Raw genomic sequence first — 22,428 nt, 5'->3', positions numbered from 1 at the left:
AAGTGTCAGTAATGCACATTTTAAAATCTTGACTAAATGGGCCATTTTAAAAAAAAAACAATATTTAAAAACATAAACAAAATCCTATTTGTTTTTTTTTGCTTAGTTAGGTGGACGAGTTTACGATCCCCCTGGTGCTATGGTAGTTAGCAGAGACCATAGACATAAGTAACGTAATGTTGCCAGTGTTGCCAGTGTTGCCACCCACCTTGACAGCTGCCGCAGCCTTCAAGTTGCTTCACGGCATAAATAGTCAGGGCAGTGGTACCGTTCTTTTATTATTTTTTTGTTGCTTATATGGGTGGACGAACTCACAGCCTACCTGGTGTTAACTGGTTACTGGAGCCCATAGACATATGCAACGTAAATGCGCCACCCATCTTGAGACATAAGTTGGAAAGTCTCAAGTATAGTTACAACGGCTGCCCCACCCTTCAAACCGAAACGTATTACTGCTTCACGGCAGAAATAGGCAGGGCGGTGGCACCTACCCAGGCAGGTTCGCGAGACGCCCCACCACCGGCATTACGTGTATCCTCACAAATTGTAGCAGATACTGTAGATATTGTAGTAGATAGTAGTAGATACTCACAAATTGCCAGAGGCTGGCGGTGATGTTCCCCAGCATGGCGGTCACGTTGAACGTTATAAAGCACGTGATCGAAACGAAATTTTTACCGAGAAATCCCGGAGTCACTGGATCAATTTCTGGTGACAGAAAAAAAACAACAAATCTATACTAATAATATATAAATCTACTTTTTTTTCCCTACCTATGCTGATAGCCTTCAGAGGCTATTTCAGCTTCACCCTAACGTGTGTAGGTGAGCTCACGGGGCTCACCAACCCACTGAGTATCTCGCCGGATCTTCTCAGTGGGTCGCGTTTCCGATCCGGTGGTAGATTCTGCGAAGCACGACTCTTGCTAGGGTTAGCTTTAGCAACGTCGTCAGGTTCGAGCCCCGTGAGCTCACCTACTAGTTAAGGTTCCGCTGATATAGCCTCCCAAGGCTATCAACTTAGGTAGGAAAAAAGGGGCTCAAACCGGAGTGTTGCTAACACTGACCCTAGCAAGAGCAGTGCTTCGCAGAATCTACCACCGGATCGGAAACGCGACCCACTGAGAAAATCTGGCGAGATACTCAGTGGGCTTAAATCTACAGTAGTTTTTACGGATGTTCCGTTATAACTACTGAACCATGCGTCCGATTGACTTGAAACTTGGTATCCATGAAGAAAATACATGTACTTAATGGATAGGTTAATATTTATATGCGTGTTGTACTCCCTACACCAGTTGCGGTTATATTAATGATGAGAATCTTTGTGGGGGTGAGAAATAATAATGTTAATTTTAAATGCCCAGCGAAGCGGACGGATACAGCTAGTAATATTATATAACTATTCGCAGTGGATTTATGATTCACACTTGTACAACATTTTGACTAGCTGATCACTCGAATTCATTAAACTTGACAAATTTTCATGACTGTCACGGACTAGTTATGAATGGAATGATCGTTTCTTTAAGTGACTACTGATATGTTGATGATATATTACTCTCTGCACTACAATTATTGGGAATTTATCGAAAATAACTGTACATCTCATTGATGGCGGTAGAGTGTATGGTGATTGCATATCAGTCCCATCGGTCTAGCAGATAGTGACGCACCTCGGTATGAAGCGAGTTAGTTCTAATTCAAGACGATTTAGTTTCGGAGCAATTCACGTTATGCCTTCGAAATAAGGTAATAAATTTTGTATATATATGATGATGAGCTCGATGGCTAGACGAGCTCACGGCTTACCCGGTGTTAAGTGGTAACCGGAGCCCATAGACATCTACAACGTAAATGCCGGCACCCACCTCGAGGCATGAGTTCTAAGGTCTCAGTTTTTACAGTAAATTTTTATATTATCTAGGAAGTCTATTATAACACAGTTCTACTCTCTAAGTCGAACCCTATGATTGTATGGGCAGGCTCGCGACATTGACCAGTGTGGGTGATCGCATTACACTTCATCTCCATACAACAAAGACTGCGAGAGCTTAGAATAGGCACACAGATAACGAATTAAGCATAAAAATATAGTTTGTCTCTTTCTAACCCACCCGAATGCAAGCCGGGGTAGATCGCGAGCGTCACAAAGAAGGTAACGAATATGTTGTAGAGCTGAACCCAGGATTGCGCGAAGATCGTTCCGTACGGTATGCTCCTCTTGTTCGGACTCGAATTCTGATCGGTGGCTGCGAGGGCAGGGTTCACTCGCATCGTCCTCTCTTGCAGAGTATCGTGATAACGATAAAACCTCTGTAATTAAATAATATCGATAAGAAAAACGTTTCATGATTGAGACTCATCTCAAATTGAATACGAACATCGAATCGTTGGTCTAAAAAAAAAAATTATCTGTCACTGTCACTTTTTGGCGGGAACGCGAGAAGCAAACTTTTGTCAATTGTATTTATTTTGTTAATTTAGTTTTTCTTCGAGTAAATTGTAGGATTCGACGTCTGGATGCATTGTTGTTATGTTTGTTCTGGTCTCGTCCTTAACACAGGAAAATACTATTTAGAACGTTTTATGTGAAAGATCCTTGCAACTATAGAGGGAATCATCTATATGTACTGTATGTACGATTTAATATATTTCTTTGGTATAAAACCTTTGCTTCCTAAACAGATATTTATTTGTCTAAAGCACTTTCTATATATTTAATTGACTAAAGTTGACTCATAGCCCAACTGTGCTAATACCACCATACGATAGACACGAGATCAAGAAATTCCTAGATTTAAAGAGGTAATTTTTAAGGGATTTCATGACCTGGTAACTAAGACCTTTAGGTCAAGTCTTATTTTAATTTTAATGAAAACTTTCTTGTATGAAAAATGATAATAATATTATGAAATGAAATGAAGTTGATTAATATGAAACATAGCATGAAATCGAAATGAAATGAAAACGGAATGTAATGAACTGAAATGAGATGTTATGAGATGAAATATAATCTCAGTAAAATGGAGGTCATTTACTGAGACGTTTTTCAGTGGACTTTTTGAAGGATCCCAAGAAGTTACGTCCAGCGGCTTTGTTTTATTTTGCCACATTTATGCACTTTCACAGATACTAAGCAGTTAATAAACCACCGTTATTACACATTTAAACCTGAAGAAACACTAAATAGAAAAAATAAAACGTCGCGTTCCCGCAAAAAGTCTTAAAGAGGTAATAAATAAGTCCTTAACCAATTAAAATTCATGGTCACACTTGTGGCGGGTAGCCATCATACAACGCAAGATATTTGACAGATGCCTGAATCTCGCTTACGACATTTTCAAGATAAGTTCGCATATATATAATATACAAGTTCCGAACAACAAAATTCGGACCGTCGGTCCACCTAGCAATATCACCAGCTCGGTGGAAGATCTATTCTTTCGTCGTAAGCCTACACACTAATCAGAGTATTTGTTACTTACATTAAGCGGCAATGCGAAATACGTGTCGAAGCATATGAGAAGAACGAACATTCCAGCGATGAAGTAATATATGGCGGATGTACGTATGTTGCCGAACATGTCAGAAGCCCACTGCAGTATCGCGACCAGGGTTCCACATATATTGGAGCCCAGGACCACGGCACCGGTATATTTGGGCGGGAGCTTCGCGGCCAGACCGTAAACTGAATTTTGGAACACCGCGTTGAATGCTGAAAGAATATGATTCGATTTAAAACGCCCGTTTTTTTTTAACTTTTGTTATGAGCCCTTTGAGCGTAAACCGTGGATAAATCGACTGTCTATTAATGCGTATAAATTCCGAAGCGTCGGAATAAAGACTATTTGGCCGTTTATACCTGTACGAACGTGTCGTTTTTATTAAGTTCATAAGATTAATAAAAAAATATTGCTGTGAATTTAGCATTGATTTTAGTACTTTTTTTAAGTTAAAGTATTTTTAAATAAGGTACTTTTTTTTCAAAAATCCTTAATTCGATTTCGGTGAAATATGTGTTAAAATAAGCCCAGCACTAGAAGGGTTAAAGTTTAAGAATAACGGCATCTATAGACGTCGAAACGTGAATGTTGCCAGTAATTGCCGATTCGACGATCGCAACGCACTAGTAGATTGTATTTATTGTCTCAGAGAAGGCTGTTGCCCCAGTTCGAGGACGCGGCTGCGTGGCACAAGAACCCTCTCGTCGTGACCGCTTCAAATTATACCCAGAAGACGAGGCAACACACAGCCGGCGTCGCCCTAAGCATTTCAGTTTGGATCCTCCCCCGATCTTAGTGCTTTTAAGTATTCCTAGCACCGATAACCCACAGACACAACCGACTGCCTTTCTCGCCAGATCTTCTCATATGATTGTCTTTATTGTTCGGTTACGCATCAACTTCACATTGTTTGGGTAGGTATGCTAACTAAAATTATTGTCGCGATTATTTGATGCACATAGACTTAGGGATGAATTCCCCGTGTGTTTTATTATAGCTTTTTTTTCCTACCTACGCTAATAGTCTAGAGAGATCATATCAGCGTAACCTTAACTAGTAGGTGAGCTCATGGGGCTCAAACCTGACGATGTTGCTAACACGAATCCTAGCAAGAACCGTGCTTCGCAGAATCTAACACCGGATCGGAAACGCGACCCACTGAGAAGATCCGGCGAGAGACTCATCGGGCTGTGTCTGTGGGTTAATTTACTCTCCGAGCCCTTCGTCGCATGCGACGGGTTCGAGGAGAACGATGATCGGTGCTTGGGGTACCTAAAAGCACCGATAGCGGATCGGGAGGATTCAAAATAAAGTAGGATTATAGCATTACTATTCGCACTCGTTGTAATACGTCAACATACACTTATGTAATGTTACCACTGCATTGGGTTGGGAGGTCCGGGGGAGCGAGATCCCAACATTTGCTGCAATTCATCAAGATTGCTTACCGTTCTTTTTTTTCCCTACCTATTCGCTGGTAGCTTCAAGAGGCTATTCCAACTACGTCCGGACGGGTAGGTGAGCTCACGGGCTCAAACTGAGAGAATATGCTAACACTAGCCCTAGCAAAGAGCAGTGCTTCGCTGAATCTAACGCCGGATCGAAATCGCAGCTCACTGATAGGATCCGGCGAGAAACTCAATGGCGACGATGGTTTCGCGTTGCTGCGTCGGTTTGGTCGGATACCTATGCCTCATGTGTACTGTACTACTTAATATATTTCTTTGGTATCAACAGATATTCATACTTACCAGTACTTTCCATATATTTGAATTGATTAAAATTAACAGACAGACAGACTCATAGCCCAACTGTGCCTATAGACACAAACCACTGAGTTTCTCGACGGATCTTCTCAGTGGGTCGCGTTTCCGTTCCGGTGGTAGATTCCGCGAAGCACTGCTCTTGCTAGTGCCAGTGTTAGTAACACTCCGGTTTGAGCCCCGTGAGCTTACCTACATATTAGGGCGAAGCTGAAATAGTCTTTCAAGGCTATCAGCATAGGTAGGAATATTTTTTTTACCATAGACATAACGTTATCAAGAAAGTCCTAGGCTTAAAGAGGTCCTAGATTTAAAGATTAGTCCTTAACGAATTAAAATTCCTTTTTTGCTTACCGTTCAAAAAGAACACGGATGCTATTGTGAGTCCGAAGAATGTCAGTGTCCATTCGGTGCTGTCCACCATCGCCAATATCACGGTGAAGACAAATATGCACACTTCAATACACAATGACCAAACTATCCTCGTGGTTAAATTCCCGCTGAAATGCAATGCACAAATAAATACATACTAGTGGTCCCGCAGTAGTCGAAATTCGACTATAATTAATTGGAATTGTAAGTTTTTACACTATTATGATTGTAGTTTATACTTCTATAGTCACAAATTTCGCCAAGACTACACTATAAAAAACATTAACAAAGACAAACCATATTCTATTCTCAATTTGACAACAGACGTCAAGAACAAAAGTTTGACAATAAATAGTATGCATGCGTGTGTGCGTCAAATACATGGTATGTAGTGTGTGTTATGTTTTCTTTATTGAATTAATGTATCTTTTATGCATTATTTAAAAAAAATATTAGCATTGTGCACTTCTTCTCTATATTCTCTATAAGTCTGGAAAATTTCGTACTCCTCCGTCCGCGCAATTTTCGTAAAAAGGGATACAAAGTTTTAGCTTCACGTATTAATATATACATATTTTTATTGTCATTATATAATTTCAAACGATTCAGTTCTAACTCAGTGAGTCAGTAAAAGTTGTTTTAAATTAAATCCGCGACTCAGTAAAACAAATCAAAATCTTATATTTTTATTATCAGTAGTAGTAAAAATGTAATTTAAAGTAAGTCGTCGTGGCCTAAAGGATAAGACGTCCGGTGCAATCGTATCTAGCGATGCAACGGTGTTCGAATCCCGCAGGCGGGTACCTGACTTTCACGTTGAAGGAATAACATCGTGTAATAAAAATCAAACCCGCAAAATCATAATTTGCGTGGTGGTAGAACCTCTTGGGGGTCCGCACAGGTAGGTATCACTACTCCGCCTATTTCTGCCGTGAAACAGTAATGCGTTTCGGTTTGAATGGTGGGACAGCCTTTGTAACTATACCTTAGAACTTATATACCTCAAGGTGGGTGGCGTTGTAGATGTATATGGGTTCCAGTAACCACTTAACTAACACCAGGTCGACTGTGAACTCGTCCACCCATCTAAACAATAAAAAATAAAAAAAAATTAACATACCCCAATTGGAAAAATATATTAAACCAGCTGAACAGCAAATTCGGTATCTGACTCGCCCAGCCGATGTACGTGAGGAAGTTCTCGGACAAGGCCGGCTCCGAGGCGAGTTTGTACGTCTCAAAGTACGCTTTCGCTGTTATGAACATGTTCCAGGCGGTCAGCGTTCCCAAGCCGTGAAGCACCAACGTCAGATAAATGAGGTTCCATTTATCTTTCGGCGGAGTCAGGTCCATTGCTATACCTAAAAAAATTATTAAATGTAGTACAGGACTTTTTGGCGGGAACGCGAGGAGCTAAGTTGTGGGATTTGTTTTATTTTGTCTATTTAACGTTTCTTCAGTTTTAAATGTGTAATAACGGTGGCTTATTAACTGTTGAATATCTGTGAAAGTGAAAAAATGTGGGAAAATGAAACAAAGCCGCTGGGTGCTAGCTTCTCGGGATCCTTTAAAAAGCCCATTGAAAAAGTCTCAGTAGTAAGTAAATAACCACCATTTTACTGAGACTATCTTTCATCCCATATCATCTCATTTCATTTAATTTCATCTCAGTTGATTAATGCCTCAAATTAATCATCTTCATTTCATTTTGCTCCATATTATCATTTTTCATAAAATTAACTATATAAATTAAAATAAATAATAGTTTAAAAAAACTTAAAAAATACGCTTTTAAGTATGCCAAATTTCGAGTTAATCCGACGTTTTGAAGGGGTCAAAATCATGTTCAAAGATTCCGTTACATACTAACATACATACGTCTGAAGCTAATAAAAGCGTATTAAATAAGACGACCTAAAGGTTTAGTTACCAGGTCATAAAATCCCTTAAAAAATTAAAATCTAGTACATATATTTTTACCGCTAAACGAAGGTTTAGCGGTCGCGGGCTCTTGAGCTATACAATCCAATCAAATATGCAAGAGTGAGAGAAGCAGTTGATTATAGGGCAGAGAATGCAGGGAAAGCGCTCCAGGAGACAGACGGATTCCAATACGATAATGAACACAAGATCAAATGAAGACAAATCATACATAATCACAATCCTCATTAGTGAGGGAACGATAAAGAAGAAGCAAATTATCTGGCGCCACATTAGTGACCCCGATATGTGGTCTATATAAAAACAACTACTGGTGAGGTGGTAGGACCTCTTGTGAGTCCGCACGGGTAGGTACCACCGCCCTGCCTATTTCTGCCGTGAAGCAGTAATGCGTTTCGGTTTGAAGGGTGGGGCAGCCGTTGTAACTATACTTGAGACCTTAGAACTTATATCTCAAGGTGGGTGGCGCATTTACGTTGTGGATGTCTATGAGCTCCAGTAACTACTTAACATAAAAGCCGAATATTCGCTATCCTACTACGATTCACGTGATATCAATCCACCTTGAGACATACGAACACAATAATTCATCCTACCTCCAGTAATTGTTCGCAGTGAACTTAAGATTCACATAACCGGATTCAAACGCGGAGACGTCGCTTAGTTATGACAACTATATAAACGGCTATGTGTTCTAGATTCCTGGACAGCTTGACCGAACAGGATCTAAAGCCGTTTAATCTCCCAGCTTATTTACTAATGCACATACTTTCAAGCTTATCGTATTCATTGTGAACCAACCACCGGAGCCCATATTTGTGAAAACTCCTTGAAGAAACTAACGCTTATTTAATCTGACAATTAATTTCATACTTCGTTACAATTTAGATGTATAAGATATTTTTACAAATTAAATATATACGACTTATATTCAATTAAGAATTATATTTTGGTAGGCAGCGGCTTGGCTCTGCCCCTGGCATCGCTGCAGTCCATGGGCGACGATAACCACTCACCATCAGGTGGGCCGTACGCTCGTCTGCTTACAAGGGCAATAAAAATAAATAAAAAATAAAATGTATAAAAAATATTAATTAAATCCAATAAAAAAAAACGATTCATTCTATCTACTCTCTATCTATCTTTCATCACAATAATTTCGCAATTTAATTATGTAATTTCGTACTTAATAAGAAAATACTAAAATCAAAAACTGTAGCAAGACTTAGGTGCACACAAATTTATTGATGAAACCTGCATGTGTTTTAGTAGAGCGCCTCGTTATACCCACATTGTTATAATGTGATCAGCAGTCATACAAAACCGAGAACACAGCGTTGAGTGGGAAGAGTGACTTCAAATGCGTTGACATACGGTTTATATATATGCTACGAAACGTGAAATTTTTGTTAGCGCGATTCAGGTTTTATGAAGTTTCTAAAAAAATTATAATACTTAGAAAGAGAAAACTATTCTATAAGTGTTTCAGGACATATCTAGATAGATATTAAATAAAAAGATTGCTGAAAAAAATATTAAATCACTACAGAAATCGATTTCTAACAGTTTCTGAAGATACGGCATGCAAGCGGAAGGAGAGGGGAGAACACTTATCATAGTTTGCTATTTCCATAGTACTACACAATTTGCCTCGATATAAAATGTATTTAAACTATGACGAACATTATTTTCTTATTACTTTTCTTGCGTGTATATTTTATAAAAATGTTCTTTTTTTCTTACTATAATGTATCTTTAGACATTTTAGTATTCAACTTTTTTTCTTTTTCTTTTCTACCTAAACTGATGGTCATATCAGCGTCACCGGGCTAGTACGTGAGCTCACGGGGCTCAAACCTAATGACGTTGCTAACACGAACCCTAACAAGAGCCGTGTTTCGCAGAATCTACCACCGGATCGGAAACGCGACCCACTGAGAAGATCCGGCGTGATACCCAGTGAGCTGTGTCTGTAGATTTATTTACTCGCCGAGCCCTTCGTCGCAAGCGACGGGTTCGACGAGAACGATGACCGGACTATTCAACAATTTCGAAGGCGGTTCATTCACAATGTTCCAGCGACATGTCAATCTCAACCAATCTATAGTGTATGCGGTAGATCTCGTGTTGTCATATAAAACAAAAACAGAATAATTAAAGGTTCACTCTTCAAAGTCGGTTCACACTTTTCTTACATTCGGACCTACCTGACCGCGTTCCGATTGATAAACAAATAAATAAATAAAAGATCTATCGAGGCAAGTCGTGTTACCCGTTTATAAGATATTTCACGCGCGATTACCTTTCAAGTTGAGCGTGTCATTGGGCAGGTTCGTGGCCTCCCAAGCGGGTGTCAGTTTCACCGGCTCGTTACGTAGGAACGGAGCCTTCTCGCCATCCTCCCAGCCTGTCGACAAAACCAACATGAATGCTCACGACAACTCGTTCTAAAATAGAGAGACTACCGACAACCGTGATATAGGTTTCGATGCACCAGAAAATAAAAGTAGAAGATCGAGGGGTGAAAAGCTATTGAGTGACATTTTTGCAACTTTACACTAGAATCATTTCAAGTTTAAAATTTGAAAAAAATATTAAAACAAAAAAAAACTTCTTCAGATCTTACAATGGAGTTAGCTTCATTGAACTTTAATTAAAAACGCCGACCTGTTCATGCTAATACCAAATAAAACGCACCTTTAATTTTCAAAGATAAAGGTTGCGTAATAAGCGAAATTTTATTGAAATAGCCTTCCACTTCTCGATATAATATTTCCTCGCCTATTTAGTATCGGTCAGGTATTTGGAATGAGACAAGCGTTATTTTAGTTAAAAAGAACGTGATGATGCCAATGACTACGGTCTTGTGATGAGGAGAAGTCGTATAACCCTCAAAGTAAGGGCCGGGGTCGCAAACACCTACCTTCAGACAGACTATTATTGAGAGACATCCTCTGGTCTAACTGTCAGATGTACAATCTTGACCGCAAACTTTGCACGCAATTAATTAATATAGGTATGATAGAAAAAGTATATTAATAAAATAATAACATTAAGAAAACAAAGTTTTTTTTAGAGTTTTTTTGTGGGTATTGCGTTACGCGGTTGCAGGCAAAGCTGGCCATTTATTTTGAAGCTTCAAAATCGTCACCTATGATTTTTAAGTTGACAACAATTTCCCCAAATCGACAAACGACGACAATTTCCCCAAATCCAACCCTGATCACTGAACTTAATTCGACAACATAACTCGGCAATTGAATATATAAGTGTTATTATTTTCAGAATGAAGATAAGCAAATATCTAATCATTTGCTAAATGTGGTATCTGTTCTATGTATCTGTTCTTGGTAGGCAGCGGCTTGGCTCTGCCCCTGGCATTGCTGACGTCCATGAGCGACGGTGACCACTTACCATCAGGTGGGCCGTATGCTCGTCTGCCTACAAAGGCAATAAAAAAAAATAAAAAAATTATCTGATCGGTTATCTGATGGTACACAGAAAGATTTGTGATACAAGCGTTGCCTATAGCCGACCAGAACAATGCCGTGACATTTTTTTGATGCAGCCCCCACGTTTTGTGTTTTTGCTGTCTTCTTCAAATTAACAGCAACGCAGAACTTAAGTGCGAGAAAGACTAAATTCGCAGTCAAAAAACACTTTTAAATTTTAATTTGTAGATTGAACAGCTTCGCCAATCGATATAAATGTAAGTGCTCTCAATAATTTAAAAGAAATCTCTGAAAACCGTGTTCCATTTAAAAAAATGGCCAAACCAAGTGTAAACTGTAATACCAAATATTAAAAAGCGTATAAAACTCGTGGTAGTCGTGTTTTTACTATGCGTCTTCAACTTAACTTATCTGTTTAGTGGCACTGTAGTAATTCTGTAATAAATTATGCCCGAATTCTTAGCTAGTTTTTGTGACATTTAAGAGATCCTTAAAAACAAATGTGTTTTATAAAAATAAAATTTGTTTCTACAAATTATTTCTTTGGAAATAGTGTTATAATAATATCGAAAAGATCAAATTTTCAGTATAAACAATTTAACTTTCTAAGAAATAAATAGGCTTCCAAAAATCAAGAAACTCATTTCCCGTTTATGTTATCATTTATGCGGTATCTACTTCTTTACTTAGTATTTTCTGTTAGTACTCATTTTCTTATTGCAACTAGGTATTTAATCCGCAAACAAACCGTAACCAACTAGAATTTTGTCCTTTAATTATTGTGGCATTATAATGTTCGTAAAAAAAACAATTAAATCCAAAAGCCAAATGCCCAGACCAATCCGACGGGAATCGAATCCGAAGCCCGGTTCAGTAGTCAAGGTCACTGACCACTCGCACGCGACGAGGCGATCGGACGTGCTTGAACATTGAACGTATGCGCTTGAACTCAAAACACCGATTTGTATATTGTTTAACTGATTAATTGTACATTTCAACATCACGTAATATCTATATATTAATACGTGAAGCAAAAACTTTGTATCCCTTTTTACGAAAATTGCGCAGACGGAGGAGTATGAAATTTCCCACACTTATAGAGAATATAGAGAAGTGCAGAATTCTAATATTTAAAAAAAAAAAATTGATTAAAAATACATTAAATCAATAAAGAAAACATTACACACACTACATACCATGTATTTGACGCACACACACATATACTCTTTGTTTATTGTTAAACTTTTGCTAATGCTTAAAGTCTGTAGTCAAATTGAGAATAGGTTAATATTGTTTATCTTTAATATTACGAGTATTTGTTTATAGTGTATTCTTAGCGAAATCTGTAACAATAGAACCATAATAATGTCGAAACTTATAATTTCAATTAATTATAGTCGAATTTCGACTACTGCGGGATCACTAGTCTGATTAATTGCACGTTTCAACATCACATAATATCTAGATTTTTTTTTTTATTGCTTAGGTGGGTGGACGAGGTCACAGCCCACCTGATATTAAGGGGTTACTGGAGCCCATAGACATCTACAACGTAAATGCGCCATCCACCTTGAGATATAAGTTCTAAGGTCTCAGTATAGTTACAACGGCTACCCCACCCTTCAAACCGAAACGCATTACTGCTTCACGGCAGAAATAGGCGGGGCGGTGGTACCTACCCGTGCGGACTCACAAGAGGTCCAACCACCAGTAAAAACAAAATTTCGTGGCTGTGGAGTTAAACACATAATAAGTACGCATATAATGTTGTTAGTCTTTAATATTAGTAGATTAATCGTAAGTAACCTCTGAAGATTGAAATGAATCATGTATGTAAAGAACCGGATTCTTTTGCTAGTCGGGATGATGTAATGTTAACGAGTTACAGTACCGTAAAAGAATTTAGAAAAAAAAATTGATTTCCAAGGTTTTTTTTTAAATTGTGTATATAGTTGGACGAGCTCACAGCCCACTTGGTGTTAAGAGGTTAACGGAAGCCCATTAACATCTACAATGTAAATGCGCCACCCACCTTGAGATATAAGTTCTAAGGTCTCAGTATAGTTACAACGGCTGCCCCACCCTTCAAGCCGAAGCGCATTACTGCTTCACGGCAGAAATAGCCGAGGTGGTACCTACCCGTGCGGACTCACAAGAGGTCCTACCACCAGTAATTAACCAAATTATAATTTTGCGGGTTTTCATTACACGATGTTATTCCTTCACCGTGGAAGTCAATCGTGAACATTTTTTAAGTACGTATTTCATTAGAAAAATTTGTAACCCGCCCGCGGGCGGTATTCGAACACCGTTGCATCGCTACATACGGATGCACCGGACGTCTTATCCTTTAGGCCACGACGACTTAATCACTTTTGACAAATAGTAACTTATCAAATAGTTTTTACTAGAGTAGAATAACTGTTTTGTGCTCCCAAAATATTGTATTACGAATGATATATCTAGGTGTGAAAGGCTCTATCTATGGTATAAGCGGCTTTTTTACAACTTTACAGAAGATCCGTTTAAAGTTTAAAATTTGGAAAAAATATCATAATATAAAAACTTATTCAGATATTACAGCGAACTATTGCTTAAAACAAATAGCCTGTCACCTCTCGAATGATGCTCAGAGTACAAACAAAATCTTCCAGGCACATTTAAATATAATAGAAGATACAAAAAAAACAATGAAAGCACTAGTATTTCCTTACGTTTTCACAAGTAAGAACACTTATACAGTCCAATGTTTAATATGTAACCGTTTAAAATTCAAATTACACTTTTCGCCATTGCGAATCGAATACAAATTTTCAATTTAATTTCGTATATTGAATTAAATAAAAATAACACAGCACAGCTTATTCACTGCCTCGTTGTTTCATTCGACAGCATTAAACTTATCGGACTACTACAGTTAAAAATTTCTTCAAGTAAACGAACAATACATTTGTTATCGTCAGATTATAAGGGGCGAGTTAAGTTTTTATGTTTATTCTTTATCGCTTACAAATTGGTTCGTGTGGTGCAACAACCAAAACGGTTAAAGTTGGAAATTGGAGAAGCAGATAACATCTTTGATAATGTTTTTATGTTGCTCGTATTGAATGTTTTCACGAAATTGTTATTTATTCTTATATATAATATTAAATGTAACACATTGCACGAAGGTCTTTGTGTGCATATTACTGATGTGGTAGGACCTCTTGTGAGACCACGCGGGTAGGTACCACCACCCTGCCTATTTCTGCCGTGAAGCACTAATGCGTTTCGGTTTGAAGGGTAGGGCAACCGTTGTAGCTATACTTGAGACCTTAGAACTTATATCTCAAGGTGGGTGGCGCATTTACATTGTAAATGTTTATGGGCTTTAGTAACCACTTAACACCAGGTGGGCTGTGAGCTCATCCACCCATCTTTGCAATAAAAAAATCATTAATTGGAAAATACATTGATAATATTGTCAAATTAGTAATTGCTTCGTCAGATGACCGAAACGTTGCTAAATATTCATCTATTAATTAAAATTAAATATAATCTGAGAAACTCTAAAATAGTATAAACAATAAAATAACATAGAAAACATGTCGGTATTCTATACCGACCAGAAGCAATTCTATTAGAGTTAAAAATTTAATTTAGTTCTCTCATTATCGTACACTATCCTTAACACTAATTATGTAAAACAAAAAGGATTTTGTTTTACATAATTAGTGAAGATAAACGTTGAAGGAATTTAACTAACTAGTGGTCGCCCGGTAGTCGAAATTCGACTATAATTAATTGAAATTATAAGTTTGTACACTATTATGATTCTATTTTCAAAAACTATTATACTTCTATAATCACAAATTTCGCCAAGACTACACTATAGAAAAATATTAATAAAGACAAACAATATTTAATCTATTCTCAATTTGACCACAGACGTCAAGAACAAAAGTTTGACAATAAATAAATAGTATGCATGCGTGTGTGCGTCAAATACATGGTAGTGTGTGTAACGTTTTTATTTATTTTTATTTAATGTATTTTTTAGGCATAATTTAAAAAAATATTAGCATTCTGCACTCCTTCTCTATATTCTCTATAAGTGTGGGAAATTTCATGCTCCTCCGTCCGCGCAATTTTCGTTAAATGGGATACAAAGTTTTTACTTCACGTTTTAATATATAGATAAGTATACAGAAATTAGTTATACAGAAATAATTAACAATTTAGCGATGATTTAATTACATACGAACATTAAACGAGTCGTCTATTATCAAAGGTGGCAATCTGTGCATTTGGACAATTTTTTTTTATTGATATGTCAATACAGATTGATTTGAATATAATCGTCTCCTTCAAAGAATACGGTTCAAAACCTGTATTAAATAAAGGTTAATACTTGACCTGTTATTTATCTAAGATGTCGTTCAGAAGAGTTTTGTGACTGCCAATGGAATACAAAGTCAATAATTCGTTTTTCTGATTTACCAATAATTGTCCAAAAGTCACATTGCCGGCTTTGATAATAGTCGACTCAAATATTAGATTTCTCATAACATTAGATTTCTCAGAATATAACTATCGTCATTAACGATGTAATAAGTGTCGGGGTGTAAGTTGGTTACAAAGTCCCTGACTTACAGATGACCTCTTGCAACTCGTCCTCTTTTTAGCGACACTATAAAATATACATTTTTGCTATATTTGCTTTTATACATGATATAAATACGCAACATCAAATACTATTAAAATCAACCAAACTAAATTGCACAGATATACGGCAACATCTAGCTTTCTCTTTCGCACGCATAGATACTACTAGTGTTTACGTCATAAAACAATTATGTGCCACAATAATACAGATTAAATACTTAGTCTGGCCATAAATACTGTTTCAATTAAAAATAAACAAAATATTACATTTGAATTTGGAATCTGTCATTTTTATATGAAACATCTAGCTTTCTCTTTCGCACGCATAGATGCTACTAGTGTGTACGTCATAAAACAATTATGTGCCACAATAATACAGATTAAATATGTACTTAGTCTGGCCATAAATACTGTTACAATTAAAAATAAACAAAATATTACATTTGAATTTGGAATCTGTCATTTTTATATGATTGCTCATTGAGTTTTCTCATTTTGGCGCCAATACATTGTACAATATTTTGCGATATTCAAATGGAGTGGGGTGATAAAGAGAACCGAATCGCTGTGATTGCATTACACAAAGTAGGTATGGAGCCAAATGCAATTTTTAAAACTCTCAATACACTTGATATTAGTAAAATGTTTGTGTACCGGGCTATTAATAGGTGCAATGAGACCTCCTCTGTTTGTGACATAAAAAGATCTAGCCGTCCACATAGGGTTCGTTAGAAAAAGGTGGTCAAAGCAATAAGGGAAAGAATTCGAAGAAATCCTGTCCGAAAGCAAAATATTTTATCTCGGGAGATGAAGATAGCACCTAGAACCATGACGCGTATTTTAAAAGATGATTTAGGACTTGCAGCCTATAAGAGACGTACTGGTCATTTCTTAACTGATAATTTAAAAGAGAATAGGGTGGTAAAATCGAAACAACTACTGAAGCGGTACGCAAAGGGAGGCCATAGAAAATTTTTGTTTACGGATGAGAAATTTTTTACAATTGAGCAACATTTTAACAAACAAAATGACCGTATTTATGCTCAAAGCTCTAAGGAAGCTTCCCAATTAGTCGACAGAGTGCAACGTGGGCACTATCCGACTTCAGTGATGGTTTGGTGGGGTATTAGCTATGGAGGAGTGACTGAGCCATACTTTTGTGAAAAAGGTATCAAAACAACGGCACAAGTGTATCAAGATACCATTCTTGAGAAGGTAGTGAAGCCCCTTAACAACACCATGTTCAATCAGTTCATCAGAGCTGAAGACTGGCCGTCGTCTAGTCCCGATCTTAATTCGCTGGATTATGATTTATGGTCAGTTTTATAGAGTACGGCTTGCTCTAAACGCCATGATAATTTGGGGTCCTTAAAACAATCCGTACGATTGGCAGTGAAAAATTATCCCATGGAAAGAGTGCGTGCTTCTATTGATAATTGGCCTCAACGTTTAAAGGACTGTATTGCAGCCAATGGAGACCACTTCGAATAAGCTTTTTATACTTTAAATTGTTTTATATTTATATATTAAACTAACACACTATAAAAGTAATAAATGTTATTTGCAATCGAATTTTGTTTATTTTTAATTGTAACAGTATTTATGGCCAGACTAAGTAGTTTAAATTTTTTACTATATAGTCCCCACGTGCCGAACACGAATGCGTATTAATAAATAGAATACTTCTAGACAGTTTTTTAAGATATACGATAAGATATATAATAGTAAACGACGCAAATGGATGGTCGGCAATTTAAGTAAATACAAAAAGTTGGCAACCTAAAAATCTAAAAATCTAAATCTAAGGAGCTAGAACATACTGCCCAAGATCGATGTAAATGGAAGGATTTGATTCGAGCCCTACTACACCCACCCCAGCAGATGGTAATAGGAAAAAAGAAGAAGAATCCTAAAAATCCTATACCTAGGCTAGATTTTTCTCTGTAAATAACATCAAATGTTTCCTATTACTTTCAAATAGACCGTCACAGATTCTCACATTGCCTAAAAATCAACTTAATTAGTATCTGTATAAATCAATGTTTTATGAAAACTCAACATGATCGGTTATAGATACTTAAATGAATTTACAATGTATTGTAGAAAAAAAACCTATGCAATTTGCAATTATGCCAGACATAAATCCTACTGACAAGAGCTAACCTAGTTGGGTACACAAATTAATCATACAATAACAATAGCAGGATATGATAGCAAACTTTCATCATCATCATCATCGGCCTGCGGCAGTCCACTGCTGGTCATAGGCTTCCCCCAAAGCTTACCACTGAACCTAATCTTTGGTTCGGACTGGCCAAAACTGGATATGTAGAACCGAAAACCGAACCGACCGCAAATTTTAATCTAACAAAACTTTGTAGAAATATTTCCTAATTACTTCCTTGGGACAACGTCTTGTCTTGAACTTTCATGTAATTTGTCACAAAGATAACACGTTGGTCTTAGCCAGGATCAACAGTTTTCGGTACCCTCTTATCTTGCCAGTGCAATAGCCCGTCATCGATAAAATTACGAGATTGAACCTCGAGATGGCACCCAATAAGTTCTAGGTCCTGGGTTTTAGGGACCTGGACGGATATCCCTATGAAAGTCCGAATGCAGTACTACGGCCTTTCCCGCCCCAAACAGATAATAACAGCCAGCTCACAGAGTCGAAAATAACCCAACTAATCGAGCAAAGAGAATAAGCACCAACGGCCTAAAAGCTGTTGAAAATTGGTAATGATTGAGACTGCTAATGATCCAATATACTTCATTCAACGTTGAATTATAATAACAGCATAATTTTATAATGTCCATATGTTATCCATTTACCATTATGATTACTTGCAACACACCACTTGAACTATACGGGAGGTATTTAAGATAACATTCCATTACACGTGTTTCAATATTGAACATTCATTACCACTAAATTATTATTATTATTATTATACGCAAATTACACAGCTGTGGTTTACATAATTATACATTTTGTCACACATTGTATCTAAACTATTACTATTTAGGCAGCATATTATGAGACCACACGGACGGGCACATAACATTTTACCTATATCTACTTTGATAATCGTGCGTTCCGTCTTGAACGATACATGCCATAACCTTAAAAAAAATAACCTGTGAAGTAGTACCGAAATAATAATAATAGAAATAGCAAACAGCATGAACGAGATTGAAGTATCTGGTTTATTATTTGACTTCAAGCCGGAAAGTTTGATGGCTTCGCGACAGAAAGAGCCCTTGTTATAATACCTGCTTACGTACATACAGACTTCTGGTATTCCGAATAACAGTAAACATTTGCGGATCTTTTAGAATTGTGACATTACCCACTGAGTTTCAGATAGAATCTTCTCAGTGGATCGCGTTTCCGATCCGGTGGTAGATTCTGCAAAGGACTGCTTTTGCTAGAGCTAATGTTAGCAAATTCTCTAAGGTTGAGCCCGTGAGCTCACCTACCAGACCACGCGAAACTGGAATAGCCCCATAGGCTACCAGCGAATAGGAAGGTGAAAAAACGTATTCAATATTTTTAGGCACTTTCAAAAAATCATTCTTCGAATTGTAATACTTGTGACGTCACGTTATGATTTATAAATCCGCACCCTAATTATATAATACCTTTAGATTTTCCTGGCCCCCGTGTGTCTAGATTAAATTTCGAATCATGCCATTAAAAATAAATCAACTTGAGAACACTTTTACAATCTGGTAGAAGTCATTCCTTATATTACACGTATAATGTGTAATACAGTCCATAGGAAGTAGCAATCAAGTTAATTGGGTTATCGCAAAGCATTGTTGTCCCAAGGTAAGTAAGTAGGTACGTGCTTATCTGAGGCAAGTGCAGCTATTGCCTAAACTAACAAAAAAAACCGCTACGCTATCAACCTACATCTTCAAGAAAAACGTTAATGTAAGCTAATTTGAATGTTGAAATACTTTTTTTTAGAATCGATTCGATAGATTATATTTGGAATCGTGTTGTTTGAACGTGTTTGAAGCTATGCCTGTTACTCCCACGTGGTGGAGCGTCACCATATTTTGTTCCTACGCATTATCATAAATATTTATTAAGAGTTGAGGAACCGGTAAATGTGAAAGAGTTTTTAGATAGTTACCTAATTCGGATAGTTCGAGTCTTAATTGAGTTATGTGTTAGCACTTCAAAATCGAATTCTAAAAAAAGTTAATTTAATTTGCTTTTCCATTGTATATTCTTCGAATAGACCGGTCTCTACATTCGCTTTCCTATTCAGTTTTATTTTATTTTTAGTGACACGGATAAAGTTAGAGAAACGCAAAAGAAGGTTTAATTTTTCATGTTGTAATTATGTGCGTACTGGCCTCAAATTTTATTTAAAAAAAAGTTCCAGATTATTTCTTTTAATTGCGTTATTACATCCGACGATGTTTCAAACATTATTATCTTGATTTTGTTTCAATTTTCGGGACCAAAGAACCAAACTTCTGTTCATTTCTGTTCGTGGTTTTATGAGAAGTCAGATGATGGCAAGAATAAATATTCATACTCAGTGGCTGCAGCATCATCGAAAAATGTACGTATGGTGGGCGATCTGTTGTAGTATGCGCCGCATACTGTGCGGAGATATCTCTATGGGAGCAATTACGAAACTTTACGATATGTGTATCTTACGCATCTTAAAAACATATTGCGGGAAGAATGGAATGCAATTTCTCAATATTTTATTAATACGATCAGGAGTGTGTATGGCAAAGATTAGAAGAAGTATTTCGAAAAACTAAAGGAGTAACAGATTTTTTGTATTTTGGTTGTTTGTTTTTTCGACGTTAACAAACTTCCAATCCAACTTACAACGTATAACCAAAATCCAAATTCAGCATTTTACTAATATGTATAAATAAAGCTACAAATATCTATTTCGTTTTATACACAATTTCCTGTTACGTTCCACTAAATTAGTCCTTGACCTTATTAGTATTGTAGCTAATAACTACCCGCCTCCTATTCAATCTGCGAGAAAGTTAATTTATTTATCATGCCAATTTACGCAAAACTGATTTACTTTGAATTGTGATGTCTATTGATTCCGATTAACCCTTAACATGAAGTGGGGAGTGAGCAACCAATTTCGTGCAATAAGAACTTTAAAAAAATACGATCCTTGAAGGCTCTACGGATCTACGACTAAGTGCCCTAAATTAACAAGTTTGGAGAATAGGAGCATCAAATAATAATGTTTGTTTGATGCTCAATAAGCACTCGGCCTAATGTAAAGCTATAATACCATTTATAAAATAATTTACATTCTACATTGCTTTCTTGACCACACAACAGATATATTGAACGCTTGTGCCCAAGCTTGAACCTGTCACAATATGTAAGTGGCACGTAGTCCATATGTACAATCCATATTATTATTCATGTAAAAGTCGTATATATCTATTTGATTCCCAACGTCTTTCACATAATAGCTGCCTTATCAAAACCACAACTTTCCTACCGAAGATTTTATAATTAGATCCGAATACTTTACCGAGGCTCGTTGTACTGCAGAGACTTTGGTCATACAAACTTTCCCTTATTTCGCTAACCAACGATTCCGCTGGCCTTTTCTATTGTTAGAACAGAATTACTTGAGGTATTGATTGACCAACTTTTATGGCTGAAAGGGCGCCTCCTGAACAAGTTTTAGCTCTCCAATACAATAAAGATCGTTCACACAATGATTCCGAATCTTTGTTCTTTTGACAATGTCACTTACACCTTTTCATTATCGACCGTAGAGCTTTATAAAGATAAAAACTCTTCAATAACAAGATGTCAAATTTTATATTTGATTCTCTCAATAACTATTTATAAAAAAAAGAATTTATAGCTTATAACATAATACACAGAAGATTGGTTCATAGCTCTAATGAAGTTTTTTCTCCTACCTATTTGCCCGTAGCCTAAGGAGCTATTCCAGCCACGCTTACTGGTAGGTGAACTCACGGGCCATACCTCAATTTGCCAACACTGGCCCTAGCAAGAGCAGTACCTCGCAGAATCTACAAATGGATCGGAATCGCGACCCACTGAGCAAATCGGCGAGATACTCAGCGAGTTGTGTGGGTTGGTTCACACCTCGCAACTCTTCGTCGTGATCGACGAGTTCGATGAGGATAATGACCGGTGCTAGAAGAGCCTAAAAGCATCAAGACCTGATCCGATAGGACATGTATCGGGAGACGGCGGTTCTACGTTACCGTTAAGTGGATAAAGTAGACCACATCGCTCACGTCATCCATCCGCTTCAAAACATTAAGACAGTCGAATACTTAATTTAAAATTCTACGAAAAACAAAGAGTACAACAAACAAGCAATGTAGAGGCATACATTAAAAAGAATTTAAATGCTTAAATACGAAACAATCGTCATTGTTCGCATCGATATAAAATGAATTGAAATGAACCCTTGTGATTCGTTTCAATGCTCTGCAACCGCATTCGCACTTTTGCAATTCAAATAGCCTTCACGGATTTAGTTCTTTGTTCGAACTTAACCGACTATACCGACAAAACATGAACGAAAAATAATCCAGCCGAGTTGCTTATAATGAGGTCGACATATTATTAAATCGCATTACATCACGTACCATCTGGTTCTGGAATAAACTTTCCTCCTGGATGTTCACCGAACATATGACATGTCACAGCCAAACAAATAAAAAAAATTATCTTAGCGGTCTTAACAGTACGTGT

At 37.1% G+C, this 22,428-nt stretch overlaps 1 protein-coding gene across 1 annotated transcript in view; it reads right to left on the bottom strand.

Annotated features, from left to right (window-relative positions):
- LOC101741989 (equilibrative nucleoside transporter 2) overlaps positions 1–22,428 on the bottom strand; it is a 39,801-nt gene that overhangs the window by 4,488 nt on the left and 12,885 nt on the right. Inside the window, exons 3-8 of the mRNA XM_004933007.5 lie at positions 9,884–9,988; positions 6,761–7,001; positions 5,623–5,768; positions 3,488–3,717; positions 2,117–2,315; positions 593–708 (exon numbers count right to left, since the gene is read on the bottom strand). Coding sequence (XP_004933064.1) covers positions 593–708; positions 2,117–2,315; positions 3,488–3,717; positions 5,623–5,768; positions 6,761–7,001; positions 9,884–9,988 — 1,037 coding nt within the window. The remainder of the gene's footprint in view (positions 1–592; positions 709–2,116; positions 2,316–3,487; positions 3,718–5,622; positions 5,769–6,760; positions 7,002–9,883; positions 9,989–22,428) is intronic.

Source organism: Bombyx mori, chromosome 26 (assembly GCF_030269925.1).
Source record: "Bombyx mori chromosome 26, ASM3026992v2".
In the NCBI taxonomy this organism is placed as follows: domain Eukaryota; kingdom Metazoa; phylum Arthropoda; class Insecta; order Lepidoptera; family Bombycidae; genus Bombyx; species Bombyx mori.
This window is presented reverse-complemented; position numbering and strand designations above follow the sequence as displayed.